This window comes from Chelon labrosus (genome assembly GCF_963514085.1).
Source record: "Chelon labrosus genome assembly, chromosome: 6".
NCBI lineage: Eukaryota > Metazoa > Chordata > Actinopteri > Mugiliformes > Mugilidae > Chelon > Chelon labrosus.
This window is the reverse complement of record NC_140342.1, coordinates 20,214,970-20,241,287: the sequence shown is the minus strand read 5'-3', so window position 1 is coordinate 20,241,287 and position 26,318 is coordinate 20,214,970. Positions and strand designations below refer to the sequence as shown.

Genomic DNA, 26,318 nt, shown 5'->3' with positions numbered 1-26,318 from the left:
ATTCATAATAGATTGGCACTGGGGACTTTAGCCACAGTAATAAGGCATGAGCGTTGTTATAATGGGAAAATAAATTAAGCATCAACTCATTTCGTGTATAATCTTTGGAAGTGACAGACTCTTGATCAATACTGGACTTGTAGGCTTGTTTGTAAAATGCAGGTACTAATGGATTAAAAAAGAGGTGCATTATAAGTTTAATTAACACACACACACACACAGCACACATCGGAGAAAAAAAAAAATCAATAAATGTTTGCTTGTGACTCGGCATTTCCCTTTATTTTCCACACTAGCCTTGAACTATAAGCGTAATCAAATCTGATATTTACTCTCTTCTGCGTCCCCCCTTAACCTCTTAATCTGGAGACCTCACCCGCTCAGCAAGGGCTCCAATATTCCACAGCAAACACAGCCCCCAAATGACGGGAGGCTTTCAGACTGAAGCCATTCATTCCCCATAGTCAAAAATCATTAATGCTACAGATAATTGCATTGAAGAGCTGAGCTCGCAGCGGCTGGTGCCATCTATTGAAGGGCAGCTTAGCCAAACATAATTAAAAGAGTGGAGATGGAGTGCATTATGCCCAATTAAAAGCCAATTGCACTTAATAACAACGTTATCTGGCCCTATTGACCAGCGGGGCTTCGTTCTAATTTCATCCTCAGTGTGTCTTTGGATAATTGACTGAGATATTTTAGAGAGTTCCTTATACAATGCCACCAAAGCAAGTTTCCCCGAGTTCAGCTCGTTGGCTTAAATGAGCCAATCTACTGCCCTCTTGCTGCTCTTTCACTTGGCTACAGTTTAGAGAGTGGAGGTAACATTGTGCAGCTTACTCGCACACAGTTATTCCTGCGACCGTTTTTCTTAGCAGAGAACATTAGTGATGTTATGTTCTTTGTGATTTTTGAGGTTTTCTGCGTCCAGCTGCTTTCAAGCACTTGTGGTTGGATTCATCAGAGAATGGACATGGGACTTCTGAGGGTGTCCTGTGGTGTCTGGTAACAGGATGTTGTAAGTGGGGTCCTTTGGGTCCGAGAGGGGAGGGGCCTCTGTGGATCATCCCACAGATACTTGATCAGTTTGGGTTCTAGTGAATTTGGAGGCCAGGTCAACACCTTGCGCTGTTTTTCATGTTTTTTTAGTTGTTCCTAAACTGTTTTTAGTGTGTGTGCCTGTGTTAGGCTGCATCCTGCTGGGGATGGCTGCTGCCATACGGGGTGGGGGTGCCTGGTCTGGTCTAGGTGGGTGCTACACGTCTAAGTCCACACGAATGCCAGGTCCAAAAGTTTCCCTGCAGAACACTGAATTGTCACAAGATGGTCAATGTTATTTACTTCTCCTGTCAGGGGTTTTAATGCTGTGGCTGATTGGTACAAAGTCACTGTGTATCTTTTGCTGGACACCAACAAGCCATACAAGGTGCTAAAAACGTAGCGCAGAAGAAGAAGAAGAGCAATCTCGAATGATCTGACTCCATAATGTCCGGTAAAGGCAATATTCACAAAGATATTGGTAACCTTGGTTAACACTGGCCTCCATAAGCTACGAGTCTTATCAGATTAAGTGAGAGTGAATGAAGGATACTCTTGCTTTGATTTAACTGAGGAGGGCTGCGCACTGCTGGAACTTTTCATTTGCAATTCGAAGAATGTGTCATTGCTTCTCTGGAAACGCACGTAGCCCTTTGTAGCACAAAAAAATTGGTGCTATAATCCGTGCTGTGTAAAAATTCCAAGAAAAATCAATGAGCTGCTGCCATTAAAAATAAGATAAATACACGTAGGTCAATGTGTGTTGAGGCGGAAAGTATAAGTGCGGGTCAGTTATTGATAAAAGCTCTCAAATATCACTCTGCTCTGCAAGCTCTCATACAGTATGTAAAGGCTGTGCTTCTGTTTACAGGGAGACGTGGTAGTCGGGGTATTTCTCAGGGCGGAGAGTTGACAGCTACAGAGGTCTGACTTCCTGTCTGCTTCAAAGTTCCTGCCCTTGTTTTCTCTAAATCCTGGAGGAAATGAATGCTGTGTGCACATCGTAATATGTCTATTATGAGATGTATGTTTAGAAAAGATAAACGCATTTATGCTATACACTAATAAAAAAAGACCTTATCGAATACAGGCTAGCACAGCAGCTGGTCTCGTATTTGGACCTGCAGGGGAATGGTTTACTGCATAAATAAAGATGCAGCCTGAGTGGAAAAACCAACGACAGTGCCCCCACCCCTCCACCATTAACGCCACGGCAAAAAGCCAAATGCAAAATGTTAGCAATGGTGATGGATTTTTAGTACTGTCTATGCTAAGGAAAGTCCTTGAGGGAGGAAAAAAAAAAAGCATTATTTGCCCAGGAGCAATACAAAGTGCTATTAGAATTCGAGGCTGCATTAATAAATTATGCTTTGTTTTGATGTAATGTAAATGATGTAAGGAGAGATGAAGTGTTGTCGGTTTAAGAGGCGTGGAGGAAGTCGTTTCGCTCTGGATGGCTTTGACAGAGAGAAAGTAATGTGCATACCTACGAGGCGTTGCTCAACGTGACCTGGCTGTCGTGTGTTCAGAGAGAATTAGAGACGGGGAATCGAAATGTGCAGGAGACTTGCCTGCAGTCCGACGGGTCCTGGCAGACCCGGGAATCCTCTGGATCCTTCGTCACCTTTCTGGCCAAACATGCCCTGCTGTCCTCTTGGCCCGGCCTCACCATCACTGCCCTGTGGGAGGTGAAAGGTCACAAACACCTTTTAATCTGATTCCCATTAGCTGGAGCTTCAGCAAACATACGTTCTATTAAATTCTTTGTCCTTTTCCAAGGTTATAGAGTATACCCAAGCTCACATGGTAGAGGGTGGGTCGATGCACAAAGACAGACTAGGATGGACAGTTACAGTGCTCGAATGCCTCTTCTGAAAGTCACTTTACGGCAGTTTCAACCACCCTTTAAGGCTCTACACCCACATATTCTTGCTCAGGGTCGTGAGGGCTGGAGCTTTTCCATGCACACATGCTGGATAGGTCAACAGTCTATGTCAAGGGTAAATTATAAACAGACATTTGCGCTCATAGGCCATTCAGAGCGTAGAGTCGACCTGCAAAGGGAGCCTGTTTGATCACTCGGAGGGAAATGCGCTGAAGACATTTAAACTTGCAGGAAACCGGACAAGGGCGAGGCAACAGTTCTAGCCACTGGTACACTGCGCTGCAGGGCAACCTGGGGAAAACAGCAGGAACCCCACCGAGACTTCTCATCAGGGAAGGCAGGATGCAGTACAGTATAGCCACAGGGTTATGGTAAACAGTGTATGGGGAAAGATGCTGACTTCATCTGTGAAGTCAGAGGTGCACGAGGCTACAGAGGATAAAAAGGGGGAGACTACAGGGAAGAGTGAAGTGCTGACAGACTGGGAGTTTTTAGTTCAAACGCGTGTCAGCACTTGAAAGCGCTTTAAGGAGCTCTCGCAGAGCCCTGGGACAAGTAGGCAGCCTCGGGCGCCGGTAACTGAATGCAGAACAGTTTAGAAGGAAGTGTTAGGTGATTACAGGTAGCAGCTCTGAGACGACGAGTCAGAGACAAGGTGGACTGAAGTTTAAAGTCACAGATCTGACTGACCCAGCAGCCGCTCGGGGACGTCATAAACAGAGCTGCGTCTGGGTGTAGAGGGCATAAACTGCTGCATAATTTGTTATTCACTGTATCCCCGCATGCACACAGCTCGCATCTGTGTTTTTGTTGATGCAATCCCAGCCCCCTGAAGAAAATGTAGTGAACTGTCACAACAGGGAAGTTTGTCATCAAATAGGAAGTTTTAATTGTGCAGCTTGCTTCTTGTGTATAAAACAACACATACTGAAGTGATTCAGAAGCGGTAAATCTGCAAAAGGCTGAACATTGATGCGTTTACAGCATCGACGTGTTTATTTAAAAAACTAAATTATTCACAATTGTGAATAAACATGTTTTTCTGTTGTCTTAATTACTCCATCATTGCCCACTTCCCAGTTGCGGTTGTGGAGACAATGGGGTTTCAACACAGGGTCTTAAAAGCTGTAAGAGTTTTTGTGTGATGGTGTAAGTGTTTCTGATTCAATCGGAAACAGATCTAACCACCAGATGGGGGCCAGGATGTTTGTTGCTGTCCCTCATTTAGAATTCTTTCGGTCTCTATTATTCAATAAATATATGGGAAGTTGTCCAAGCAGTGTAAGTCACAATACGATTTACACTTCCATTAGCTTAATGCAATTTATTTAATTTTTTTTGCGGAAGTAGCTATCATATTTTATTTTGAAAAACTCTCTCTGGCATGACAAAGCGAGAAGATGCTTTGTCAGGGATGTAACCATAAGATGTCAGTCATATCATTTACATGCACTAAAACATGCTAACCGTTAATATTTGTGTTTTTAAAGGGGAATTACAATTTTTTACAACCTGGACCTTATTTCTGGCATAAAATACGATCGTTTACTCACCCATATAACTTTGGTGTCATTAGGAGTCGTTCGGAGGATATTTACATCCAGCGGAGCGGCGCATATATCCATATAGTGGGAGTGACTGGGGCACCGAAACGCAGCCTCTAAATAACACATTATCTGCCACGAAACTCGTTTGGACTCAACAGGGAAAGGTACTAGCGTATCATAACAAAATATTGGTGAATTGAACGAGTTTTGCGGCAGATAATGCGTTATTTAGAGACTGCGTTTCGGTGCCCCAGTCACTCCCACTATATGGATATACGCGGCGCTCCGCTGAATCTACATATCTTCAGAACAACTCCAAATGACACCAAAGTTATATGGGTGAGTAAACGATCGTATTTTATGGCAGAAATAAGGTCCAGGTTGTAAAAAACAGTCACCTGAAATGCATCTCATTGAACTTTTGTTCTGAATGTTCATAAAATAATGGCATAAAAGTGTCTTTTAGGGGGGTATTTTGTTTGCATCATATTAAGTGATATTTCAAGTCTTTTTATAAGATACTGCTAAATAAAAATACATTCATTTGATTGTAACACACGCATCCTGATGAAGATCAATGCTGCCCCGCCATAGACTGCTCCGTTACAAATGCTTGATCTCATGGGGCATGTTGAAGACAATAACACTGGTGATGGAGTTGTTTTCCATCTTGTTAAGCCTTTGCTGAAAGGGGTATTCATTGTCTCTACAAACACCAACATGCTGTGTTGTGTGTGTGGTGGGTCAGGCGGTACAGCTGAAAAGTGATAGCAGCATTAGGACTTGCCACAATAAACATAGAACAGATGATGTTGAAACTACACAGCACGAGTCAGGGCTCAGTCGTGAAGATATGAATACACATGAGCAGACTGACTCACCAGGACAAACAACTGTTAAATAATTTGTTATTCAGCTTGGGTGCAGTACCTGCTCATGGCAATCCGTCTCACTAGGTCTATTCTAGCCCCCACAGAGCCCTGCAGATGCTGAATTTTTGCTGGAATGGTTGTTAAGGCCTTATAATTTACAGCAATGAGCTGTTAGATGCCCCCGGGCCATCGGCTATTGTAGAAATAGGACTTTCCCTGTTGCGTTAATGAGATGGATGAGCAGAGGATGTTCTGCGGCACACAAGGAAGGCAGCGGTTCCAGCTAGTCCTCGTGCCATATGAGGTAATACACGGAAATGATTGGCGAGGCTGTCTGGCGCAGCACTGTGGGCTGCGAGACCGTTTTGCAAATGGAAGGTCACAAGTTTAATCCTGTGTACGAACTCCAAAGCAAAACAGATTCCAACGCATGATGACGCCCGCGTGCTAAAATTGCCTGCTAGAGGACATGTTGTTAACAACTCTGATGATAATGGGGTACCTTGATATTAATATGATGCCTCGGGTAAAGTAAAGTTGTGATTAAAATGAAATTTGTGTAACATTAGAAAGATGTGGATTTTAAAATGAGCAGGGAGTGCAGCCAATGGGTTTTGGCCTGCAGAGCTGCCTGCATAATGTGTCCCTGACCTGGCTTGAACAGCACTTCATTTCTGTCCGTCTGGGGAATTAAACAAAAGCTAATTTAAATCCGGCTACCTTGTCTTAATAGGGGTGTCCAACTGGGAACCTTTAAGGGCAAGTTTTCCAAACCTCTAATAGCTCATTTAACTGTTGATCACAACGAACGCGAGTCGAGTAAAAGCCTGCATTGTGTACATGTTGCTTTTGCGGGAAGAAATAAGTCACCGAACCAGACGCGATTATGTGTCACGTCATTATGGGATCACAGGTCTGGAGAAAACAAGTTAGAAATCTCTGCCTGCAGCCTTTTGGTCTAATTTCAATTGCTGATTTGAATGATCACCCTCATTCATTCGCTGTCTTCAAAAGGCCTTGAATCGGAGTAGACGTTCCAAACCTCAACTCCCAATTTCACTGATCTTACCCAGAAGCCGCTAGGATAATCAGGGGATGAAATTAGGAGAACAGCACTAGCATTTTTAAATAGTCAGAAAAGTTTAAAACAAACTTCTTAAATTTAGGATCTGCCAGAAAAAAAAAAGCTTGGAAACAGTATCTGGATTTGAACATTGTCAGGTGGGTAGTTTCCTTTCCTGTCATGTATTGTTTATTTTTCCAGAATATAACATCCTTAAAGGAGAACTACTGTTTTTTACAACCTGGACCTTATTTCTGGCTTGAAATACGATTGTTTATTCACCCATATAACTTTTGTGTCATTTGTAGTCCTTCAGGAGATATTTCGATCTGCGTATATCCATATAGTGGGAGTGACTGGGGCACCGAAACGCAGCATCTAAATAACCCAGTATCATACGCTAGTGCTATTCCCCATTGAGTCTGGAGTTACCTGTTATCAGGTACAGGACTCAATGGGGAATAGCACTAGCGTATCATAACAAAATATTGGTTAAATGATCGAGTTTCGCGGCAGATAATGTATTATTTAGAGGCTGCGTTTCGGTGCCCCAGTCACTCCCACTATATGGATATACGCAGACCTTAATATCTCCCGAAGGACTACAAGTTACACAAAAGTTAAATGGGTGAGTAAACGATTGGCAAATAAGGTCCAGGTTGAAAAAAACAGTAGTTCCCCTTTAAGACAGCACAACGGTGCAATGGCTAACACTGTTGCCTCACACCAAGAAGGTTCCAGGTTCTGGCTTCCTCCCATAGTCCAAAAACCACACACATGAGGTTGACTGCTGACTCTAAATTGGCCGTAGGTGTGCATGTTTCTGTGAATGGATATTTGCTGCCCTGCAACGGACTGGTGACCTGTCCAGAGCCGCCAGTCCATCTCCTGCCCAGTGTCAATTATGAAAGGCTCCAGCCCTCCGCAACCCTCACAGGATAAGCAGTTATAGTCAATGGATGAATGGATGAAACGTAAAAACATGTTGGGTATGGCTGACGTTAGATGGCCAGGGGAAGCGGTACTCACAGCTGGACCAGGAGCTCCAACCACACCTTGGAGACCACTTGGGCCTGGTGGACCCTAAAAAAGAGAAGGAAAACTGTTATGCTTTATGACTATTAGCAAAATCTGCTGCCAGGGTTGAGCAATGGAGCTCTGTGAAAAAAAATTGCTGTTAAAGTAAAAAAAAAACTAAACTAAATAATCATTCAATAAAAAATACCAGCACTTCAGTTAACATTTATAAGGAATACATATTAGAAGCAAGATAAACGTGGATGAGTCATTGCCAAACAACATGCTTATTCAGTTCTTTTGGGAGCTATGAGGCTAGGGTTATTCTTCTTCGTTTAATTAGCCTGGATCATAACTTAAATCTAATTGCTCTATATGAAACTGTAACATAAAATGTAATAGGAAAAAAAAAAGACTCACAAGTTCACCCTTGTCTCCTTTGCTTCCCTTCTGTCCAGGTCCGCCAACTTCTCCCTGCAGTGCGACACACACACACAGACAGCAGAGCTCACATCTTTCCATCTTAAAAAGCTCTTATCGCTCATGTTTAGTCAAAGTCCAATATCTTAAAGTGTCACTTTTTTTGTTTTACATCACGACTGGGCAGTAAATATTCCTCAGGGGATTCTAATTTGATTGGCCCGCGAAGACCTTGGGGCGAGTGTTTGCAATTAATTGATTGGCACCCTGTCTAACCCCATTGGCACCATGATTGACAAAATGGTGCGATGGGAGACGTGACCGGGATCGGAGAGGTGTGATGGTTACAGATGTGAAAATGCAGATCACCGGTATGAACTGTGGATGCAGGATTTGCTGGCCTGAGGGTGAACGGTAAACAAGCGGCTATTTCAGTGTTTTTCTATCTGCATTTAGAAATATTTGAGTCCTTCCAGCGGAATTGTTATTTTGTTTAATGAATGTAATGTTCTGCAACAACAAGCTCGAGGCAAAGAGGGTAACTGAAGAATTTATTTATTTATGAGTGACTCATGGTGTTTTTTTATTTATTTATGTACAGTATATTAACATATGTGTGTCTGTATCACTCGCAACAGTCAAAATCTGGAAGAGCCATGGTGTCTCTGAGATATTCGTTATGACAGCAGTATAAAAATACCAAAGAATCGATGTCAAGGTAAGAAGAACATTTGATATGCCGTGCATTTCCAAGATTTTTTGGATCTCGTTTGGATCTCAAAGGCTGAAGCAGAACTACTTATGACTTCTCTATGTGTTGTTACCTTGTTTTGAACTACATCAAAATGTCAGAGGTGGATATTCAAATGAAGGATTCCACTACAGAGTATTACAACATTACGCCTTTTCTGCTGGAGGTTTTCTAAAGACCCTTCACCGCTCATCCAAGTGGCTTCAGAACTGAAGAAGCCACTTGGATGAGGGGTGAAACTTTTTCAAAACTTTCAAAACCTCATTTCCCATGTCAGTGTTCTTTCCCAGAAGCCAAAATGATAAACAGGGGCTGAAATTAGGAGAACGTCTAGCAGAAAAAAAAAGGTTGACAATAGTGTTTGGAGGGAAAGTTGGTGTCTATGGATTGGCAAGTGGGTACTTTTCTTTTCATTTCATGTACTGTTTAATTTTATATTTTCTAAATGTGTGGTTAACACAGTCACAGAATTTACATGTACTTGTCATGTACAGAGTCAAGGCTCATTTAAAGTACTGCAGGACTAGACACCGTAGCCTACACTTATATCCTACGCCGGTGCAAGCCATTTATACTTCTGCGCTCGTCAGTCTGGTTCGCTCTGTAACAACGCCACCCAAACGCTAGTCGGTGCTGTGTCTTTTTTGTCAGTCGGGTTAATTTTTGTTTCTACCTCCTGCTTCACTTTCAACAACGCCGACTGAAACTTTTGCCGAAATTTCGCCGAGGACGAGTCATTAACCTCCTCGGTTGACATTTCCCTGATGTGTTCCATCTTTATTGATCCAAAACAATCAAATCGGAGATGGAAAAGCAATCACAGCCCTTGTGGTCTGCGTGGCTGTGGCACATAGCTACATTTCTGGGGAGGTGCACGTCAGGTTATGGCGTTATGGTCTCCGTAGGGTCTGGGCTGTCACCGTACCTGTAGCATCAAATTGACGCAGAAGCCTAAAGGTCAACTGACTCTAAATGGGCCGTAGGTGTACATGTTAGTGTGAACGGTCGTTTACTTCCCTGTGATGGACTGCCGATCTGTCCAGAGCGAGGTTTCTCGCAGACATTTCATCTAAGCGGCTTCTTCTGTTCTGGACTAGACAGACAAACGTCTCCAAGACACCTCAACTGAGTCCAGTTTTTGCTTTGCTTTAGAAACACCATGACCTGGATGGCTGAGAATCTTCAGACACTTTACTGTACCTTGTCACCGTCCTCTCCGGGGGGACCCTGAGGACCCGCTGGACCAGGAAGACCCACCGGACCTTGAATGCCATCGCGTCCAGCCGGACCCATGGGACCTTTCTCTCCCTTTGAATAACATTCAGCGACATATGCTTTAGAATATACTGCAAAAAAAACCTTAAACCTAAAGAACAGTTCCACTGACTCACAGGAGCTCCCTTTTCTCCAGCGGGGCCAGGTGGTCCTTGTGGGCCGTTGCGTCCTGTCTGGCCAATGGGACCTCCGGGGCCTGCAGCACCTCTTTCTCCAGGAGAGCCCTGTTAGCATCATCAGTCAATTTCCAGCAGTAAAAGCAACAAAATCTCATAAAGCCACAGAAATTGTACATTTTGATTTTGATTTAATAACGGCTGTTTCAGGAAATGCCGCAATAATGCGAAGTGTGAATGAAAAATCTCTATTTACAGGCATAAAAAGACACACTACCACAAATGTTCCTCTCTACACAAGGTCACTATTTACTTGAGTTTGGGGTAAATACATTACTTTTGCGACATGCATACGATATGAGCATTTTATTTGATTGCCGCGAGGAGCTTTAACAACAATTGCAACATCAGTCGCGGCAGAAATCAAATCTGACAAAAATAATCTAAGTCTATTAACTCTGCTGACAGCCTCCAATCTCCCCTGGGATGAGAGCCCTTCTGATGAATAAACTCTTATCCGAATAATGGGACGGAGCTGCTTTCTCATGCCAAGGCCGTACGGAAAGTCTCGCCGTTCTCTCCCAGCATCGGCGCATCTTGTTACCCTGCTATTCACTATCCCCAGGTGGCAAGCTCATCACTGTGTAGGTGGCCCAGATCACGTAAACTGTGAGTGCGTGTTTGACCAGCGGGTCGTCACGGCGTCCTCCCACCCGGGGACGGACTTCCAAATAAAGTGAAATGTGCTGATTTGCACACAGAGAAGAACACACAAACACACTGATTCAGCTGCTGATGTGAGCTGCCACCTGGCACTCGTATGCCTGGCCCATTCCCTGACAGACGTCGCTGGTGACACACACACACACACACACAAAGAGAGGGAGAGAGCTCCAAACTGTCATCCACAGAGCTGCCAACCTCCCCACCAGGACACGCACGTTTGTTTCTTTGACTCAAATAGCTGCGCGTTGTTTCTCTCCCGGCTCCCTCCCTCTCTCTCTCTCTCTCTTTCCGCCCATCTTTTTCTCACACACATGTGACTCCCTGGCTTGAACACAAAAACATTTATCCTCTTTTTATTTTCTCCAGCGCATTTCTTCCCTGTTCGGCCTCTTTCAAACACACACAATTTTCAAAAACAAAAACAGCAACACACACACAACAGACAGCAGACTTTCCCACAGCACAACAGCAGCTCGATCTCTGGCAGGAAATCGATGGAGGAAAATATCAGATCTCTTGTGTGCATGGGCATTGCACACTGGCCCTTTTTTTTTTTTTTTTTTTTTTTTTTAAGGGAGTTGTGTGTTCCCAACCAATCGTGCGCTTTCAAGTCAATTTAAGGGAAAAAAAAAAAAAAAGCATCTAATTTTGCAGTGGAAATGGCTTCACTCATTCAGAGAACGCCCCTCTTCCCACTTTCATCATCTTTTCATCCGCGCTCTGCATATCCGCTGTCATCTAATCTGGTGGTGTTGCGCTGCCTGTCGCTGGTGAGCGGGGGCAATTATCGGCAGCCCGCGTTTTAACGCTTGAACAAAATGTCAGACAGTTCAAAGCTGCCTGTCAGTCAGCTCTCTGTACAGAATCACCGCCGGAGCTCCTGAGGCTCGTCACTGCACATATCGCTAAGTGAAGGGGCTCGGAGACAAAGGCGGAGGGGAAAAAAAAGCTTATTTAGGCATTACTCCGACACTCCTGCTCCTTATCAGGGTCACAAACTCTGATATCTGATATGACACAATATAGTATATCATTGCACCTAAAGTAAGAAAGAAGATGCAACTTAATCACACAGAGCAACACCCTAAGTGCACTACATGCAAGTATCAGTCGAGTGGAAAGTTTCTCTAAAAGTAGTGGTCGTATAAAAAAAATAAATAATGATAAAAAAAAAAAAAAGGGCAAAAATGTCACACAAACTTCTTCCATCCGTGCCAGAACAGTTGCTATAGCAACTACTGAATGGGAGAGGGAAAACATCTCTGGCCAGTCAGGTTGCAGGGATGAAACTACTCGTGGTTCAATTAGGCAATTAAACAATGATTAGGCCATGCTTCAAAGCGATGCCGTTGGGCAAAGACACAATAAATCAAGCGGCATATTGCTTTTAATAAAACCCCAGTAGATGTAAGCGCAGCTGAAGATTAATCTTTATAAAACCGTGATGTTTATCTTCTGCTGGGCAGAATAGCATTTAAATAAAGCAACGTGATTTAGGAGGTGGCTTGCAGGTATTAAAAAAAACAACTAAATTTTCTTGCGTGACCATAGATGAGCAAATTGTGTATCTTACAATACTTGACATCTAATTAAAAATAAGGTACAACACAACTCCTTTATGGCAAAACATTTTGGTCCTAGTGGAAACCTTTATGAAAACACTTAATAAAAGAAAACAAATTAAAAATAAGCCATATATTCATCTTGATTGCCATCTCTACACTGGAGCACAACTCATTTCCACCACATGACCCCACTCAGCTTCGCCACCCGCCACACTCCAGTTTACACCACACGTGCTCGCTGAATGGCCCGGAGAACGGGGAGCTGTGCACAGCGTGCGCGGCTCCCGTTCTCCAAAAGCACAAGTCACTTTTCGCTGCAATCTCGGCGGCAAGAGAGAGAGGCGGGGTTGCCATGGTAACAGGCTACTTACGATGGGGCCGGGGGGACCCTGAGGCCCTTCTCCTCCCTTTAAGCCAGCTGGACCCTGAAAGCAGAGGACAGCAGAGGGTTAGATCTCGCTCACTGCGGGCTGCCACTCAATGCCATTCAAAGAGCGGTAATCACAGCTGTCAAATGGGCCTTTAAATGTTACTGTGTGTGTGTGTGTGTGCGTGCATACCCATATGTGCATGTCTGTGTGTGTGTGTGTGTGAGTAGACAGATGTGTATACCTGAGTCTGTATAGATATGTAAAGCTTGATAACTGGCAGCCTGATAAAAAAATGTGATCCATGTAAAGAAACAAATCAATTTTGCAGTGTCTCTGTTTGTATATTAGTCACGACATTGTCACTAGGTGATCGAAGAGAGGTTGACTTTTTTGTTTTGAAATACATTTTCTGAAACCTACTCACTCTGCACAGCAGAAATAAGAATGTTTTTAGATTTTTTTATTGATTCGGACTCAAAATTTTTATGTAACTAGTATTCTGGGAAAATAGCATCGGCTTATTAAGAGCCCCGGTGTCTGTCCGTGGGATTTCTGCTACCTCTATAAAATGGGAGTGAAATGAGTTTTGTCTGTGGTGTCCACAATGACATAAAACTACATTAAGAATCTAATTTCTATCTAATTAGTCCCTGTGAAAACTTAACTGAGAGATTTTCTGAATTGTCCAGATTCAACCCTAGAACACTAACATCATAATGATAAAAAACCTGATAAAAAATATTTATCATCAAAATATATTTAAGTACAACGATACACGATAAATTTAAGTACTTTTCTTTTATTTTCAACTATAAAATATCTCATAAAACCATAAAAAAGGGTATAAAATGGCTCTAAAATCTGCAAACAATTAACAAACAGCTCCTTAAAAAAATATAATGGAGCATTGGAACTTCAAATTTGGTCCACTCTGCACAGTCTGACAACTGCAGGAGAGACGACAAAAAATGGCACCTTTTGAGACGTTTAAAAAAAAAGGCGAGCTGACTATAAAAATGTCTTTGACCGAATGAATTCCCTTGGAAATTAGCCCTAAATGATATTTATTCATAAGCATTACACTAAATAAAGATTACAGCCAAATTCCAGGAACGCTCAGCTAGCTCCAGTGTCAAAGATTAAATGTGCGTAGCTGGCGATTGCTAATTTAAACTACATTTAGTTATGCTTTATTCACTTTGGCCAGGTTATCCAAGCCTGTGACAGGATGATGGCTGTGCGCGGCATGTTGCCATAAAAATCCGGTCGCAAGTTATTACGATCATCTGATTGAATACAAAAATCCCCCGAACACGCGTCTGTAGAAAAAAAGAAAAAAAAAGGAACTGGAGCGGGGGAACACAACCTTCGATGACGTCAGTGAGCCGCCTGAAGGCACTCCAGGACCCACGCAAAACGAAAACAACAACGGCGTGGGTGAAAATCACCTGACGTTAGTGTTCTAGGGTTAAAATACACTGGAATTAAACAAATTCCTTTTTTTTGTTTGTGCTAGCAATCTTGGACACAGTTCCTGTAAAACTTGGGCAAATAAAAGCAAAGAAACAACAAGTGGATGGTCAGAAACCAGTTGATGTCTGGGGAAGTTATTAATAAATTACAATTGTTAAAAGCAACAGCTTCAACATACACATATCTCGACCCATAAATCCAACTATAACCTGTATCTCTGAAGGTGGAATTACGTGTGAAACCGTCATCCAGAGCAGAAGCAATACATAAACTCTGCTTTTCAGCCTCGTGTTGTTGACTGACTCCTTAAGCAATCAGGCAACCACAGTTACTTTCTGTTAATGATCTCGGTTGGCAGGAGTTTAACGACTGGATCGCTTAGAGAAGAAATGACAATGTGTTGACACGGCGCAGAAATACTCATTAATGGAATAGCAAGTTTCCAAAACATTTGCTCGGGCTGTGGTTCGCATCTCTGCTGGAAGAAAAAAATGGTCTTAATAAATGATGATACGGCCCTAATTCTTATGAGTATTTATATTATTAATGCAACACGAGTCATTAAATGAGCTTTAAAGGAAATTAAAAAGGCGAGATGACAAGGCTCTGAGGCCCACGGTGGGCCACAAGTTCCTGCACAGTCCATCTATCTCCGGCCCCTCGTCCTCCCCCGGTCCTCGAATGCCTGTGCTGAATCATAGCACCGGGAGGCTGGGGCTACGTATGGAAAACACAGTTCACCAGAGGCAGTAAAGACTTTCATTTTAATAACTAATTTACAGGCTACAGCCGAGCCAGAGGGCTGCGGAGGCTGCCAAGCGGGCTCTCCACCTCCCTGGCTTCCACATTTTACTACAGTGCATTAGACGACTGGAAGGATCCTTCTTTGCTGGACACACAAAAAGTTATTTATTGGCTCATATATTGCCACTGTGCCTTTCTTCCAGACTGAGAGATGGGATGAAGAATGTGTGCGTGCATATATTTCTGCCTTTGGAAAGATAAAAATAAGTGTTGTGTGTGTGCTTCCTGGAACAATACAAGTGTACCTGCACTCTTTCAGCAAAGAGATTGAGATTTTTTATTCTGACTCATTTGACAGGTGCACATGTTCATGTGTGTGTGTGTGAGTGTGTGTCTGCACGTTACTGGATGGGATCGCTTTAAGAGAAAGCGCGAGGATGTGTGCGTTCAGTGCGTGTTTGCTGCCGTTATAAAAGGAAAGTCATCCCTCTGCGCGCACGGGACAAACATAACGGCTGACATAAGTCTGGGCAGCGCTCTCCCTTAATGGCCAGCCTTGAGACGAGCTCCAGCCGCAGTTCCTCGCCCCCCCCTCCCATGAGCCGATTCTCAGTCAGACCCCTAACAGCCGTTTTGCTCTCACCTTGAACTTTTTTTTCTTCTCCCTCACACCCGCTCGTTTTGAGAATTAGCTCAAGTTGCTCTGGCGGGCTACTGCCGCAGACGCAGCGGTCACTTAGCTGTGGGTTTGAATCGGAATCGAGGAGCTCTGACTCATCCTTTGATTGAGAACAAACAAAAAATCTACAAAGGGAAGGATCTTCTACTAAATTAAAGAAACAGGCGCCTCTGAAATGCTGATTATAGCCGATACTCCACTATTTAAAATGCTTTGCCAAAGCTGATATTAATAATAGTGGAATATATCAATATTGTGCACGGTTCAGTCCTCTCTATTATTTCTCCTGTTTGCAAGGCACTTCTGCACCCTTTAAGCCCTGTCCACTGCCAAGCCTGACATTTGGTTTAACAGCAGGCTGTTAGCCTGGTAATTGGGGTGTGGAGCTAAAGTGTGCATGCTCGGGATGTCCCTTCCACGTCCCTTCCACGTGCACTCCCGTGTTTGCGAGTGTGTTTGCGTAAGTGCGTGCTAATCTGTGCGTGGGCAGTGCGTTACCATGGCCCCTGGAAGACCTCTCGCCCCTTGGAAGCCCCTCAGGCCGGCAGGTCCCGACTTGCCACCGTGACCCTGGGGACCTGGATCACCCTACGGAAGGAGGGAGAAAGAGCAATCGTCTTTAACCGGGGCATCAGGTAAATCATTAAACACAGAATTGCTTCAGGTGGAAAACAAAGGAGGGGAGCTCAATCTGTGAGCACGGCAGAGGGAAAACAATTAAGGTGATTGATCTGTGTGATAACAGCTAAAATTATACCTCATTACCCGGCACCAATAGCAAGTGATTAAGAGGTAATGGCAAAAAAATAAGTAAAGAATAGATTTGCTAACTTTTAACTAACAACTATTAAAGGAATGGCAAAGACTGCAATGCATCAGATATCGAATAAACGCAGCGTACGTGGTGTTTAACCGGTGTATCATTGGATTTTCAGTTTTCTTAAACACTATGTCACTAATATACCCGTTTACAAAACTGCTAACCTTGACCATTGTTGTTCACTGCTACAGAAACAGAAACCTGTAATCTTTCATCTTAAACAGAACAGAAACAGAGAACTAAAATCTTTAAGAGCCCAGAAAAGCATTTTAAAAAAACAAAAAGAAGTTTGTTTCCCGATGTTCGGCTCTTTGGAATAATGACAAAGACTACATTTTAATAAACAGGCGTGCCTGTTTAATCGAATCACCGTTCAGTTTTCCAATATCCTATACAGTGCGTATATTAGTTGCTGGCCACGACTCAAAAAGTAGAGTTAATTTATATTCATCAAAACTACAGAAAACAACTCTGCTAATTCAATTGCTGAGAAAAAAAAAAAAAAAAGGAAGACGTATAAGGAAGCCAGACACTAATCTCCACTGTGGTCCTCTTTTGGAAGATGAGTGAGACCACTTGGAATAATGTAAGTAAATACTCCTGACTGGCCTACTTTGATCAACAAGCATCCACAGTGCGCGCTCACTCACCTTTCCACCCTCTTTTCCAGCAGCTCCAGGTAGACCTTGCTCACCCGGTGGACCAGGGGAGCCCGGATGTCCTCGCTCTCCACTCGGCCCCACCTCTCCAGTTGGCCCCTGACAAGGACGACAGGAGGGGTCAGTGCCCTTTCAAACGAACACGTAAAAACATAACGTCCTCGCTGACCCGAGTCTCCGCGCAGCACGCAGTGGGTTACGCGCCGCGCACGCGCCTGACACATCTTAATTTTTAATAATCGCAGTTACGACTTAATGAGAAGGAATCATTTATTTCCAGCTTGTGCTTCATTACTTTCCGAAAACAACAGATGTCACAGAAGGCATCCAAAATTCCCTTTCAAAACTATTTGATGCATCTTAATTACAGTCTGTGCATGCTGCTCCGCTGCTTTGCCAGATCAGCTGGTTTTAGGTGCACAGTTAAATTTCATAGCTCCTCAGCAACAGACAGGATTTGGTCACAAGCGAGGACCTGGAATCCAACCAACCGGTGAAGTTTGCTTTACCGTACCTGTGGTCCAACCACCCCTCCGGGTCCTGGAGGTCCAGTTTTTCCTTGGAAACCCTGAAGAGGAAAACAGAGACAGAGTTGACTCTAAAGACAGACTTATGAATCTTGTATGGAATCTTGTAAATCCAATAAACAGGAAGTAGTAGTTTGTAAATACTGTGCATCTAATAAAATCTGCACTGAAGCACAAATTTGATGTTCTTGAGTATTCTGCTTCTCCACTATATAGCAGATGGAACCACTGTACTTTCTATTGCGTGAGTTGGAAGACAGAATATATATGTATATATATCTATTCCATGAAATGTTTTACTATGAGTTTACAATGTCTTACTATAAGTATTGAATAAATTGATAGTTATTTTGCATGACTTTTACTTGTAACAGAGTGTACTGGTGCTTTTCGCTGACGTAAGGGATCTGAATACTTCCTCTACCACTGGTTTAAAGGCATAGAAAACGTAATACAAAAAATGGCACGGCACCGAGCACTGATGTACAAAAACCACCCAACTCACCGTCTCTCCTCTCTGTCCGGGATGACCGGGGAGCCCGTCTTTTCCTGCTGGGCCCTGGGTGAGGGGAACATGCGGACAGTTCATAAAAAATCAAGACATCACATGCGTGTTAATAATTTAAAAGCTTATGTGAGAAAACGCGGTCGGGGACAGTGCCAGCTCGCAGACAGCTTGACAGGAGCTGCTTACATTGGGTCCTTTGGGTCCGGGAAAACCGACAGGTCCCTGCGGTCCTTGAGGTCCCTTAAATTAAAAGAAAGCAAATAAGACATGTGACTTGAGTTTTGGTTGGTAAATACAACTTCCTTGTTATTCACCACAAATTCGGGATCTTCAGGAGAATGACAGTTATTTCAGCATTAATCAGACAATATAATCTGATACTGATGTGAGATAAAGCTGTATTTTACTTGGAGTTTAGATTCAAGCACATCGCAGCTGATGTGCGTTTCGCTGTCACTAACTCTTGCGCACAAAACGAGAGACGCTGATCAAAATGAATTCCAAATACTAACCCGCTCTCCCGGTGGGCCGGGAGGTCCATCGTTGCCTGAGGTGCCCTGAGGAGAAAGAAGATGCAGAGAAACGTCAGGAACCATGTCAAATAATGTCAGCGTGAAATGTGAACAGACTTTATGCAGAGCGCTGACACCGAGGGTACACGGCGAGCAACTTCTAAGTGACTTGGCACTCAAGAAATATGTTTAATGAGCTGATATTTTTACGTTTTACACCGCACAGAGCCAGAGCTGTGTTATATGCACGAAACGTGAGCAGCGTAACCTGTCGTTGACTCTGTTGTTCACATAGTAGATAAATGTTATTTAAAAGAAATTATTTTGTTCATTTTTCTTTTACTTTTCTCTCACCTTTGCACCTGGCTTTCCTGTTGGTCCTCTAGCACCGCGCCCGCCACGTGGACCCTGTATTCATTTAGACAACATAACAACACAATTAAAGCTAAAACACAGAACGTTAGCGGTATTCCCCACACTTCTTTAAAAAGACCCAGCCTCACACGAGGATGAGATTTTCATTTAAACATAAAGAACCATTTATGAGTTGGATGAATTGCCTACCGTTGGGCCACGTTGCCCTCTAGGGCCGGCTTTGCCAGCGATTCCCTGAAAAAAGACAAGAAAAGCTTCGTTTTAGGACAGAACACCTCATGCCATCAGCTATTAAGAGTAGTTTCTCTTTTTCTCTTTTCAGAATATTTAATCTGAGCCAATTTTCTAACACCGGATACGGACAGAAGCAACAGCTCAGGGAGTTTGAGTCGGGGGGGTGGGTGGAACAGAAACCACGTGAGCATCTGCGGACGAAAATAAATAATCAAATTGCCGCGGTAAGTGGCTGCCCGCAGGCGCTTGACAGCTTGAACTACCTGTCAGTTGTAGCATGCTGGGGCCAGACGCGTCCGCCTCTCAGCGTCCGTCCGAGAGCACGGACCGGCTCGCCTCGTCGATAATAACCCCCGCCATTCTACTACCCTCGCGCCCGTCCCTTCACCTGTAAACCTTTCCAACCAGTCTATTCTACACCTGAATACATTTGTCAGTCCTCCCCTCGAGAGCTGAGTCTTTATGCCAGCCCTCCTGGCGAAGGCCATTTTTGACAAAGTGAAGGACGTATTGCCGGACCTCACTTGTGGTCCTCTCGCTAAATGTAGCCCAACCATAATGTTTTAAAAGGGGTGTAGCTGCAAATTAATGCCAATGATTTCACACTCTGGGTGTTTTCCAAATCTAATGGTAGTCAGTAAGTTGGAGTAAATCTCATGTCCGATCAGCATGCACCGATCAGGCATAACATTATGACAACCTTCCTAATATTGTGTAGGTCTCCCTTGTGCCTCCAAAACAGTTGTGAGTTATCCGAGAATGGACGTGGGCCTTCTGAGGGTGTGCCGGTAACAGAATATTGTAAGTGGAGGGCCTTTGGGTCGGGTTGAGGGGAGGGGGCCTCTGTGGATCAGTTTGGGATCTGGTGAATTTGGAGGCCAGGTCAACACCTTGTGCTGTTCTTCATGTTGTTTTTTGAGTTGTTCCTAAACCGTTTTTGTGTGTGTGTCTGTGTCAGGCTGCATCCTGCTGGGGATGGCTGCTGCCATCAAGGAGTGTCATTGCTATGGGGTGGGGGTCCTGGTCTGGTCTAGGTGGGTGCTACATGTCTAAGTAACATCCACACGAATGCCAGGTCCAAAAGTTTCCCAGCAGAACATTGTATTGTAACAAGATGGTCAGCGTTATTTACTTCTCCTGTCAGTGGTTTTAATGTTGTGGCTGTATGTATGTTAGATACTTAATAGATTTTTTTTTCCTTCTAGACCTCCATCCAATCAAAGTTTCAAAGTTAAATTATGTGCGCGGTCGACCCCTAACTAAGCCGTGTTTCAATACTTAACACTTTATCTGTTCTTACTTCTCTCCATCAATGGAGTGAAGGAGTATGCATGTCTTTAACAGGAGAGAAAATAATGAATTCATGCTCACCCTTGCTCCCTTCTCGCCATTTGCCCCGGGGAATCCAGGGAAGCCATTGGAGCCCTGCAAAAAAAAAAAAAGAAGAGAGTGAGAGAGAGAAATACATTACATTAGAGATGTGGAGGGTTTAAAATAAGACGGGGCGACCGCAGTCCCTGTCGCTGTCACTTCACTGACCGAGGCTAATTAATAGGAAACACGCAGAAAAGGCTGCAGCAGTGCTGGCCGGCAGACTGACCTTAGTGCTACTGTGTATAATTATATATAACAGGTAAATGAAGATCTTCTTTTAAAGCTTCAAAGGAGCCCGGAGGGGAAAGTCTCCTCGTTACTTACAGACTTTCTGACAAACAGACAGACACAGGTGTTGTTAGGTTGTTAGCGAAAAAAAAAATAAAATAGGGAAGATAAAAAAGGCAGCAGGAGCAAATAAAGACAAAGGAAGGGGAAACGGCGGATCCCCTTTGATACCCATCAGCAATTTAGTTATTGGGCTTTTGCAGGCTGTGCTGTCTGATAGCGGTGATGGTGCCAGTCACACAAATCCTGGGAGGGCAATCACTGTTGGGTGAATAACAGGAGTAGCCGAGCAGCTTACCAATGCAGCTCCACTTTATGTAGAATTAGGTAGACGCTGTGTGTGCTCAGCCACTTTAACTTGAATATTTCTTCATCTCCGCTGCACACCGAGGTCACGCGCATGTTTAGTTTAAAAGACTCTCTGATGCAATGCACATCTATAGTGCTCATTACGGCTCACATGCATATGTATATGAGGCGTGATAATGTGCAGTACAGGCAAGGGCACAGCAACGCGGCGGCGTGGGCAGAATTAAAGAGGTAAACAGCCCCGGCGCTGTGGCGACGGCGGGGAAAGGGAGATCTATGCCCGCTTAATTTGTTTTTCACAGAGGTGCAGTTACGGTAAACTGAAAGGAGGGCTGGTACTGGGACAAGCCCGACTTGCGCCGCAGAGATAAGACAGGCCGCCAAAGCCGTTGCAAATGGCATCCAGAATTAACGGCGTGGGAAAGCTGTTAGCAGAGAGCGATGGGGTGCGGCGGCCAAAAACCACAGCCAGCGGAGGGATCCGTGCGCCGGCCGATTGGCACAGGGGCCAAGAATGTGACCTTGAACCCGCTCACGAGGACATTTTATAACACACTTTGCAGTGGAAGCGTGGCCTCCTTCATTGTTTCTATCTCACATAGTAATGGCATCGGGAAAAACAGGCGTAAAGTTCCTGTCATGAAAAAAATATAAAATCATCAAAGCGCCCTCAAAGAGCTTCACACTTTGTCTTAACATGGAGTCACCATTTTTAAATTCAGGGTATCTCTCCCTTTCTTGTTTTGGAAGGAAACTCTTCAAGTGCACGCCATAGAAAAGAAACTGTGGGCACTATTTATACAATTTCAAAGTCAGGCTGACTTTTTTTGTCTCTCCAAAAAGTTGCATTTTGAAGCTTGTAAAGTCTAAAAAAAAGAGAAGGTGCTAAACTCTAGTGAAAGTCTTTGTGGGCAGCCTTTGTTTCCAATTATTTCTGGATACAGACAAAGCAGCTTTACGTTTTTGACTGCGATATTCATCACCGCATACTCTACATTTATTACAACGAAGGAGAAACATGTATTTAAAAGACAAATTACTGGAATTAATACGTTAGATCAGCTCAGTCTGCTCCCTTTTATATCCGCTCCACTTGGTCTAATTCGCGCTGGCTTCTTAGCGATCCGCTGGCCGCGCTCAGCTCACATTCTGCTGACATTAACAGACAGAGCGGGGCACTTGCCTATCTGGATGTTGCGAGTGTAGGTGTATCTGACCCATCATATCAGCGCCAAGGTGTCAGCGCTGACAGCAGCCGAGAGGGAAGCAGCTGCAGCAGCACATCTCGGCGGAGGAGTCGGGAGTGCAGGGAGTGCCAGGCTGTTAGATAACGCCCGGAGTATGAGGGGGGAGGACAGCTGATGACTGCGGCAGGTGACCGTGCCAGCTACGTTTCCGGGCAAGGGCCACGGTGAGTGGAACTCCAAAGTGTCTGCTCGGGTTTGCACGGGCTTAAGGGTTAGTCAGCAGTTGAGCGTTTTTTTTTGTTTTTTTTTAAGAAAAGCTCGTGGGTGCAAGTTTAGACGATGGGTGGCTGGTGGATTCGGCGGACCAGAATAAAAGGTTAAAATGTCGCAGAGAGAATCGATGCAGACGTGCATTCACAAATATAAACACATGCAATACACATGTGGATTACGTGTGCAGGCAAAGAGGAGAGCACGCATGTAAACATGAACGTTTGACACTGAAAATCATTACTGAGTTATCTTGAAGGTTTAACAGCCGTCGACTACGACACTTAACCCCAACTGCTGGCCTTCACCTTCCACCCAAAGTGGGAGCTTATATATATAAGAATATCTCCGCATCGATCTGAAGAGCATATTATTAACTCCAATCACACACCTTGGGGCCTTGTCTTCCAGGGTACCCAGGCAATCCAGGGACTCCAAGTTTTCCCTAAGAAAGAAAAAAAAAGAAAAGCAAAGAAAAACAAAACAGAGATGTTGACTTCTCATTGTGCCACCAGAGACATAGCTGGAGGCTGCAGTAAAGTTCACAGAAGCATTGCGAGAAGCAATAAACTCATAACCGTCAAGTTTTACTCCTGGCGCAGGGGAAATTTTTAATACCATGTTTATGAACATGACATCACCCGTGCTGAGGCTTTTGTTTTTTTTTTCTGCTTTGCACCGAAGTGCGAATTGACTTCGGCCCATTTTGGTCACTTCACATGGTGTCATTAAGAGTTACACGGGATCTGATGTAACCGTCCCCTGCGCTTTTAAAACTATATGAGGTCAAGTCATATATTTTCATGCTGATCCCAGTAAGAAATTTGTACTTTGACTACATGTCAAATTAAAATTACGCTTTTTTGTAAAGAGGCTGAGCTAGTTTGCAACTACTGTGCCTATTACTGTGTTCTCTATGCTATAATTTGGCTCCAAAACGGGCTGACCCCTGTCTATCTACTGTCGGAAAACAAAGCATCAAAAAAAACACAACAGCTCTGCAGAATAAACGGACCGTTATTTCACTTGAAAGGCATCACATTTACGCTTTTGAAACCTTCAATACTGATTTGTGAGAGGGTAAATACTGCAGCGCTGAGGAGCAAGATGCTCTATGACAAGATGAAAGCTCCACGGAGAGACGGTTGGCAACACAGGCCAATTAAACTTGAACCGTTCAGGGGAGGTGGAGGAAATCTAAACTTCGGGACAGCTACGAAACTATGGTATAAGCAGAGTGCTGTCTTTCCAGTTCATTAAAAAAAAAAAAAAAAAAGCGCCATTAGACCACTGTTACAGTAATAAATCTACTCACATGCAGAATTATCTAACCTTTAATTGCACGCGATTAAATTTAAAGTTGAATTTCAGCACACTAACTATAAATGTACCTTCTCTCCAGCTGAGCCAATGGGACCAGATTCACCGTTGGGTCCTGACTTGCCCTTGGGACCCTCAGGACCGTCTTCACCTCTGGGTCCAAGCACGCCATTCTCACCCTGAATGCAAAGAAAACATCTTTTTTTATTTATTTTTTTATTTATTACCACCACCGCCATCACTCTCTGCAACTGCAAACATCCGTTTTCCCTTCAGAGTTGATCATTTACCTTGTCACCCTTGATGCCCATGTCACCTTTAAAGCCAGGGAATCCATCTTCTCCCTGGAGACGAGAGACATAAACGTGTTATTATTTACAGTTTGAGAGGAGACGAGCAAAATAGTCAACGCAACGCCTTTCAGAGCAAAGCAATCTGCAGCAGAGAGGAAAGTATAAAGCTGCAGTTTATAAGAGGCACACAGAGGGATTATTCAAATGACAACAGTCTTAATGTGCAACTGAAAGAAACACACACATATCGAAAAGCATTAGGGCTCTTTAGGGAAGATTCATACTGACATCTAGTGTCTGTTTAAATGAAGCAATCACATAAGCAGTTTTGAAATTAGGCCTCGCTTTGTATCTTTGCTTCTGTGTTATTCTGCTGACACCTGGTGGTTAGAAATGAGAATGCAACTTTCTTTTTCTTTTTCTTTTTTTTACGCATAAAACTACAAAAACAGATATTAGATCATAACACAATAAAAATATTATTAGCTTGTACCCATTTTGAGTGTGTCTCGCCCCAGTGGGTTTTATGTTTACAAGACAGAGGCGTCAAAGCAGAGGAGCTTATAACGACATGCTCAGTGTTAATAAGATGATCTTCAACAAGCGTCTCCTTCCTGACAACAGAGTGGAAAAATCTCGAACCGGCGCAATCCGAGAAAACAATGGCAACAGATCAGTCTTCGCCGAAGCCGCGCCGCGAAACGGCCTCATTCTAGTTTAATGTACCACAGTCCATTACAGCTCAGTGGCATGAGGATTTAACTGCCAAGATGATGGGCCCTTAAGGGTTTTTTTCCACTTGCTGGATTCAGAGGAAGCCTCATTTGAGAAGAAATTACAACTCCGATGTCTATGTTTTGAGATGAACGACATCTGTCTGCTATGTTGAGGGAAACGGGGGAGGGGAGCAGGAGGAGTGTTTACCTTTTCTCCTTTGTCACCTTTGAGGCCTCTGATTCCCTCAGCGCCCTGGAGAGAGTGGAGAACATAATCAAGTCAGTTCAATTCAAGGAAAAATGTTAATTTTTAAAGAGTGGCGCTGTAAGATAGATAGTGCTTACTTTCACACCGCGAGGCCCAGGGTAGCCGATGGATCCTATAGGACCTGGATGACCCTAAAGGTTGGGGACAAAAAAAAAGAAGTGTTGGAGGGGTGGAGAGCCTGACAAATTTGATTTAAAACAAAGAAAAAAAAAATAACATAACAAAAAAATGTAAATGGATAACAGCTCCAGATGCTCAGCAGTTGGGCTCAAATACTGTCCAAGTACAACACAATAAACTGCCAATATTGTGACATTAAAATGAGCTACGGCTTTGGAGTTTTCTACCATGTTAAACTGATTTTGAAACTGAACAGGGGCCCGGGTCCGATCCTGCAGTATCTCACACTGTAATTGCTGTTAACAGGACGGGGAAGAGTTTAATACGCGAGAGAGTATCTTAAAACTCTCCTCTGAACAAAACGCTCTATAAATAGCCGTCGCAATTTGCTTCCAGGCCGCTGTAGATCACCTCGCGGAGGAAAATGGCGACCGGTCGCTAGCCGAGACGTTCTGGGTTCTACTCACCTGATAGCATCTAAATCACGCGCTTAGTCAGGCCTCGCCCGTCTGGCACGCTGCGCGAGGCTAAACAAACGTTAAATTTAATCAGCAGATAAAAAACCGCCGGGCCCTCTGCTCTCACTGCGCTCTGCCACTTTTCGACGAACCTTCGAGAGTAACCCTAATCAGCTAATTCACTGTAAAAAATCCAAATTAACAGCAGAGTTGCGTCACACTTACAGCTGCTCCCTTCTCGCCCGCAGGACCCTCTTTGCCTGGGTGACCCTAGGAAAGCAGAGATTCATCAGCTGATACTTTTTAAGGTTTTTTTTTTGTGTGTGGATGACAGAAACAGAAAAAAGAGATCACATGTGCTACTTACAGGAGGACCGTCAGCACCAGCGAGGCCGGCCAGACCCTGTTTCCCTTGAGGTCCCTGCGCGGAGAAAGCAATAAATCAGATGGGTGGATGGAAGTATGGATATATAGATTCAAAGATGAAGGGTAAAGGCCTATTTAAAGCAAATCTGCAGGATCACTTATGAGGTCTTGA

At 43.9% G+C, this 26,318-nt stretch overlaps 1 protein-coding gene across 5 annotated transcripts in view; it reads right to left on the bottom strand.

Annotated features, from left to right (window-relative positions):
- LOC311489502 (collagen alpha-1(XI) chain-like) overlaps window positions 1–26,318 on the bottom strand; it is an 80,219-nt gene that overhangs the window by 14,658 nt on the left and 39,243 nt on the right. For all 5 annotated transcript variants that reach the window (XM_084546610.1, XM_084546612.1, XM_084546611.1 and 2 more), the window contains exons 25-46: window positions 26,148–26,201; window positions 26,006–26,050; window positions 25,280–25,333; window positions 25,143–25,187; window positions 24,216–24,269; window positions 23,997–24,104; window positions 22,997–23,050; window positions 20,549–20,602; window positions 19,133–19,177; window positions 18,923–18,976; window positions 18,569–18,613; window positions 18,243–18,296; window positions 18,054–18,107; window positions 17,536–17,589; window positions 17,013–17,120; window positions 16,041–16,130; window positions 12,647–12,700; window positions 9,985–10,092; window positions 9,794–9,901; window positions 7,843–7,896; window positions 7,435–7,488; window positions 2,610–2,717 (exon numbers count right to left, since the gene is read on the bottom strand). In XM_084546610.1, coding sequence (XP_084402736.1) covers window positions 2,610–2,717; window positions 7,435–7,488; window positions 7,843–7,896; window positions 9,794–9,901; window positions 9,985–10,092; window positions 12,647–12,700; window positions 16,041–16,130; window positions 17,013–17,120; window positions 17,536–17,589; window positions 18,054–18,107; window positions 18,243–18,296; window positions 18,569–18,613; window positions 18,923–18,976; window positions 19,133–19,177; window positions 20,549–20,602; window positions 22,997–23,050; window positions 23,997–24,104; window positions 24,216–24,269; window positions 25,143–25,187; window positions 25,280–25,333; window positions 26,006–26,050; window positions 26,148–26,201 — 1,458 coding nt within the window. The remainder of the gene's footprint in view (window positions 1–2,609; window positions 2,718–7,434; window positions 7,489–7,842; window positions 7,897–9,793; window positions 9,902–9,984; window positions 10,093–12,646; window positions 12,701–16,040; window positions 16,131–17,012; window positions 17,121–17,535; window positions 17,590–18,053; window positions 18,108–18,242; window positions 18,297–18,568; window positions 18,614–18,922; window positions 18,977–19,132; window positions 19,178–20,548; window positions 20,603–22,996; window positions 23,051–23,996; window positions 24,105–24,215; window positions 24,270–25,142; window positions 25,188–25,279; window positions 25,334–26,005; window positions 26,051–26,147; window positions 26,202–26,318) is intronic.